The following is a 6,159-nucleotide window of genomic DNA, read 5'->3' as shown; positions in this document are numbered from 1 at the left end:
TGTGCATAGAATCATAGTTGCTTTCCCATTTACATACTGTACCCAGTATACAGACTGTCTGGTACAGCTAAGAAAGATAACAGTTGCAGAATAATTTATGTTGCCTTGTATCTATGAGAGAATGATAGCATATGGATATTATAAACAAATACATAAATGAACATCATTATTTGAATTTCATCTAATAAATCATACACAATATCTATTGAAAATTGAGAAATTGAATCTCACCATTTTTACTACCAGAGCTGAAAGATAACTTGTGAAGAACAGTTGCAAAAATAGTTACCTAACCCTAAATGCCTGAATTTTAAAGATTTCTAATGCAGATACTACCATCCATCAGACAACATAGAACTAATAAGCCTGTGATATAGTTGTTGGTATTTGCACCTCAATTTTCCATTCAAGCTGAATCTTCTGATCCTTAAAATGAATTACAAGAATAGTAACAACATTTAGACTTATATCACAGTACTTTACAGCAGTCTCTAAATGGTTTACAGAGTCAGCATATTGCACTCAACAATCCGGGTCCTCATTCTATCCACCTTGGAACGATGGAAGGCTAAGTCAACATTGAACCTATGCCAAATTGCAGGCAGCAGAAGTAGCCTGCAGTACTGCATTCTAACCACTGTGCCACCACAGCTCAATAACAAAATAATTATTTTGTATTACTACATTTGATCACTCATAGAAAATTCACTTTAAAAATTCTTTTGTATGCCAAGGGCAGGGAAGGCGGACTTATGTATAACCTTAGAAAATCTGAAATGCATTTAAAAAACAAATAAAAAACAACGAGGCAAAAATGGCTTTCTCTAAATATTGCCCTCTTAAAATATATGCTTTCATTTCTAGTTGGTGTCTTGCCAGAAATTTACAGCTTTGATAAACCCTGGTTTATAAAATTGAAATAAATAAAAATGTTACTATTAAATATTATTAATTTGTTTATTCTTGTTCCATTTTCACTCATTGTTTTTCTTGATTCTGAAACGCTAAAAAAACAAAATAAGAGTATAATATCTAACAGTATTTTTGCTAATTAATGTCTGAATAACCAAATTCATTAGGAACACCAAATATTTTACATGTGCATTCCTTGACATAGGTAATAATAATGAAACATCAATTTTAAAGATTGAATGTAAATTATTGATTCATGAGTGAAGACAAAAAACAAAACAAACAAACAAAAACATCCGGAGCATGGCTGTCCATTTTCCTACCTAGCACCAAATCTTTGTTTCCTTATAGAGCAATTAACTGATTGCTCACTTTTTTGTGTATGTTTTCAGAGATGAAAAACTGGACAGAAGTGTCTGAATTCATTCTTCTGGGTCTAACAAAGGATCACAGGCTACAACAGGTTCTCTTCACACTCTTCTTGCTGTTCTATATAGTCTGTTTATTAGGAAATGGGGCCATCCTGGCAGTCACTCTGGCTGAGCCTCAGCTTCACAGCCCCATGTATTTTTTTCTGGGAAACCTTTCTGGATTGGATATATGCTACTCTACAGTGACTGTGCCCAAAATGCTTAGTGGCTTCCTTAAAAAGCATCAGTCAATCTCTTTTATTGGCTGCCTCACTCAGCTGCATTTCTTCCACTTCCTGGGCAGCAGTGAGGCTGTGCTGCTTGGTGTCATGGCCTATGATCGATACGTAGCTATTTGTCACCCTTTGCGTTATACTCTCATCATGAATAAATGGGCTTGTGTTACTCTAGCTGGGGCCACTTTGGCTGCTGGTTTCTTTCATGCCTTAATGCACACAGTGGTGATCTCTCAGCTATGGTTCTGTGGCCCTAATCTTATTGCACACTTTTTCTGTGATATCAAGCCCATCCTCAAATTAGCTTGCAGTAGCACAACTCTCAATTTCTACCTTCTGAAATTTGTTACTGGTCCTGTTGCTCTTAGTCCCTTCTTTTTCACACTTCTCTCCTATTTTTACATCATCTCCTTCCTCTTCTTCAAAGTCCAGTCATGGCGAAACCGTTGGAAAGCCTTCTCCACCTGTGCATCCCATCTGAGTGTGGTGACCATCTTCTATATTCCCGTACTTTCCAACTATATGCTTGCCTCAGCTAGTGATTCTTCTGAGAATGATATGATCATTACTGTGTTGTACAGCATAATCACACCAGTTTTAAATCCCCTGATTTACACACTGAGGAATCAAGAAGTCAAAACTGCTTTAAGGAAGATTGTAAAAAAGAAATTTCTCCTTTGAAATGGCTTAGTTCCCTGTATTTCTGAAAATGAAATGAACTTTGGTCCATTATTGTTAAAATATTTTTATTTTTGGAACCACTAAATGCTTTGTATAGTGTCCTTCTATTTATTATAGACAGTCATGTTATAGACAGCCAGTGTCCAACTCAAGAGCTTTCTAATTTATGCCAAGCGTGTATATCTCTTCATTTTTATTCATACATTCCATAAGACCTGTTTGCTGCCACCCTCCCCCATTTTAGATCTACATGTTTATGACTTAGGAAACTTTCTGAAAAGGAAGATTTTCACTTATTAGAGAAAGCACTTCCTTCTCAGTTCTCATGAGATTATATATACAACCCCCGGTATACCCAAATAAGGGAGGAAGATCACTACTTCCATTCTCTGTCCTTGGGCTCGTCACAAGAGACCATCCAGGCAGAAACCCAATATTTTTACTGTTGCCTTTTTGTTACATTTTGTTGTATTTGTACTTTATTTATTTATCAGCACAAATACAACACACACAGACACAGACACACACACAGACACACACACAGACACACACACAGACACACACACACAGACACACACAGACACACACAGACACACACACACACAAACACACACAGACACACAAACACACACACGGTCTTGTTGTATTTGGGTATTTTCCCATGTAAGATTGAGATTGCCTTGGCAACGTTTCAGTTCAGCCATCTTCAGGCTGGTGTTTTCGGCTTCGTGCTTGTATGAATAAAGCATGGTTGGAGCTGCCGACTCTCTATAAATCTTGCTGTGTGTGTGTGTCTCTCTCTCTGTGTGTCTGTGTGTGTGTGGGGGGGGGAGTGCTGGCTTTGTTGCTATAAATGGTTGATTGGCTGTGTAGTTGCATACTGATTGGTAGATGGAGCTTTATATGATGATATATAAAGTCACAACCCCTGGTGTGCCCAAATATGGGAGGAAGTTCACTGCTTCCATTCTCTGTCCATCAGCTTGTCATAAGAGACCATCCAGAGAGAAACCCAATATTTTTACTGTTGCCTTTGTTACATTTGTGTTGTATTTGTGCTGATAAATAAATACAGGGAGACTAGTATAGATCTATTTCAAGCTATTTAGCTCTCATGGCTAGCTGATGAGAGCTAAATAGCTTGAAATAGATCTATACTAGTCTCCCTTTATTTATTTATCAGCACAAATATAACAAATATAATATATATATATATATATATATATATATATATATATATATATATATATATATATATATATATGTGTGTGTGTGTGTGTGTGTGTGTGTGTGTGTGTGTGTGTGTGTGTGTGTGTGTGTGTGTGTGTGTGTGTTTATTTATTTGTGTTTTTTATGTGTGTGTGTATGTGTGTGTGTGTGTTATATTTGTGCTGATAAATAAATAAAGGGAGACTAGTATAGATCTTTTTCAAGCTATTTAGCTCTCATCAGCTAGCCATACCCTTACTGGGATTCGAACCTGTGCTATATTACATCTTATGCAGACGTCTTAGCCATTAAGGCATGTAATATAGCACAGGTTCGAATCCCAGTAAGGGTATGGCTAGCTGATGAGAGCTAAATAGCTTGAAATAGATCTATACTAGTCTCCCTTTATTTATTTATGAGCACAAATATAACACAAATATAACAAAGGCAACAGTAAAAATATTGGGTTTCTTTTCGTGATGGACTCTTGTGACGTGCCGATTGACAGATAATGGAAGCAGTTAGCTTCCTCCCATAATTGGGGCGTGTGTGTGTGTGTGTGTGTGTGTGTGTGTGTGTGTGTGTGTGTATGTGTGTGTGTGTGTGTGTGTGTGTGTGTATATATATATATATATATATATATATATATATATATATATATATATGTGTGTGTGTGTGTGTGTGTGTGTGTGTGTGTGTGTGTGTGTGTGTGTGTATGTATGTTAGTTACATGCAAAGCGAGATAGTTCAAGCCATGATTTGTCATAATTGTGATGATTATGGTGTACAGCTCATGAAAACCATCTCAGAAAATTAGACTATTACATGCAATCAATAAAACAAGGATTGCACATAGAACAATATTGGACCTCTGATAAGTATAAGCATGCATATGTACTCAGTACTTGGTTTGGGCCCCTTTTGCAGCAATTACTGCCTCAATGTGGCATAGCATGGAAGCTATCAGCCTGTGGCACTGCTGAGATGTTGTGGAAGACCAGGATACATCAATAGCGGCCTTTAGCTCTTCTGCATTGTTCGGTCTCATGTCTCTAATTTTTCTCTTGGCAATGCCCCATAGATTCTATATGGAGTTCAGGTCAGGAGAGTTTGCTGGCTGATCAAGCACAGTAATCCCACAGTCATTGAACCAGGTTTTAGCGCTTTTGGCAGTGTGGGCAGCTGGAAAATGAAGTCAGAATCCCCAAAAGGCTCATCTGCGGAAGGAAGCATGAAGTGCTCCAAAATCTCCTGGTAGACGGCTGCATTGACCCTGGACTTAATGAAACACAATGGTCCAAAGTCTTGTTGCTCAGTGGTCCAAAGTCCTCTTTTCTGATGAGAGCAACATTTGCCAAAAGCACCAAACCTGGTTCAATGACCGTGGGATTAGTGTGCTTGATAGGCCTCTCCATTCTTCCTCCATACTCTGGGTCCTTGGTTTCCAAATGAGATGCAAAAGTTGCTCTCATCAGAAAGGACTTTGGACCACTGAGCAAGAAGACTTTGGACCACTGTATAATAGCTTAAAGATTTCCATCTTTAGAAAAAAATAAAGAAATGGTGATGTGTATCTTCAGAGCATTTTAATAGTTTTATATGATGAAATATGGTGAAAAACAATACATTTCTTCCCAATCCCCATTTTAGTGAGGAGTTCTACAGATTCATGTAACAGATAGTATCTTCCATTGGATAACATTATTGTGGAATTTAATAAACTTTGAATATACTTGCTTTTATATATGGGACAGATAGAGAAAAGTCACATATACACAACAATGTAGACAAGAAAGAAGAAAAACATTACGTATAATGTTGGTATAATGATATAAAATATGAATTTACAGTTGCCAGTTCTTTAGATGGTGCTGTGTTTCATACAAATCAAAAATTTACCAAGGCCTCAGAAGTATCGCTCTAATATATGTTTGGATATAAGTAATTTAGCCCATAATGGAAAACATAATATTGCCAATTTTGCCAAGGCACAGCTTTTCTAAATGGTACATAACGTTTTGATAGGTAGTTTTTTTTCTATAATGTTACAACTTTGATTTTCAGTTCATGGTACTGTGTGATATTTTTTTTTATATCACATTTCATTATTTCTTTGTATTGCCATATCATTTATTTTGGAACCTCAAACAAAAACTCATAAGGTTTTCAAAGAACTTAATAAAACAATGCACAATAGAATAATTAGCTTCTGTAATGCCACATAGTAAAAATGAATTACCTAATATTACATTTCAAGGATCCAGGCATATCTTCATCTTCTGGAGCAACACAGAAACGAAAGTATGTAAGTGATCATCACAGGAAAAAAAGCTGCATAAGAACAGTCTAGTCTAAAGTCCCTCTAACTTCTCAATTTCAGGCTATGACCAAGATCTCAATCAAATTCTCCAGGAATGTAATAGCCCTATTCAGCTAGGATTACAGCACCTCACCATTAATTTATGGTATGTTTACCTGGCATTCAGTAGCAGAATATAGAACTTAGCACCACTAAGGATCCAGTAACCTTGCATGGAGCTGACTGGAATGCCAAATTCCTCTCACAAGGCAAGCCCACCATTGCTGAGAAAAGCTAGATTTGCTTAAAAACCATTGTTGGCTAGTAATTCTTCTGAGAAAGAAATGATCATTACTGTATTATACAGTATACTCACGCTAGTTTTAAATCCCCTAATTTACACAGTTAGGAC

At 36.7% G+C, this 6,159-nt stretch overlaps 1 protein-coding gene across 1 annotated transcript; it reads left to right on the top strand.

Moving 5' to 3' along the window:
- Positions 1 to 1,306: 1,306 nt before the first annotated feature.
- On the top strand, positions 1,307 to 2,239 carry LOC148046095 (olfactory receptor 12D1-like). Its single transcript, XM_087711900.1, has one exon. It carries the CDS (start codon positions 1,307 to 1,309, stop codon positions 2,237 to 2,239), a length of 933 nt encoding a protein of 310 aa, XP_087568026.1.
- The last annotated feature ends 3,920 nt before the right edge of the window (positions 2,240 to 6,159 follow it).

The sequence above is a fragment of the Thamnophis sirtalis genome, unplaced genomic scaffold (genome assembly GCF_051295495.1).
Source record: "Thamnophis sirtalis isolate CommonGarterSnake01/CBP01778 unplaced genomic scaffold, rThaSir2_p1.2 scaffold_4, whole genome shotgun sequence".
Taxonomy (NCBI): Eukaryota; Metazoa; Chordata; class Lepidosauria; order Squamata; family Natricidae; genus Thamnophis; species Thamnophis sirtalis.
This window is presented reverse-complemented; position numbering and strand designations above follow the sequence as displayed.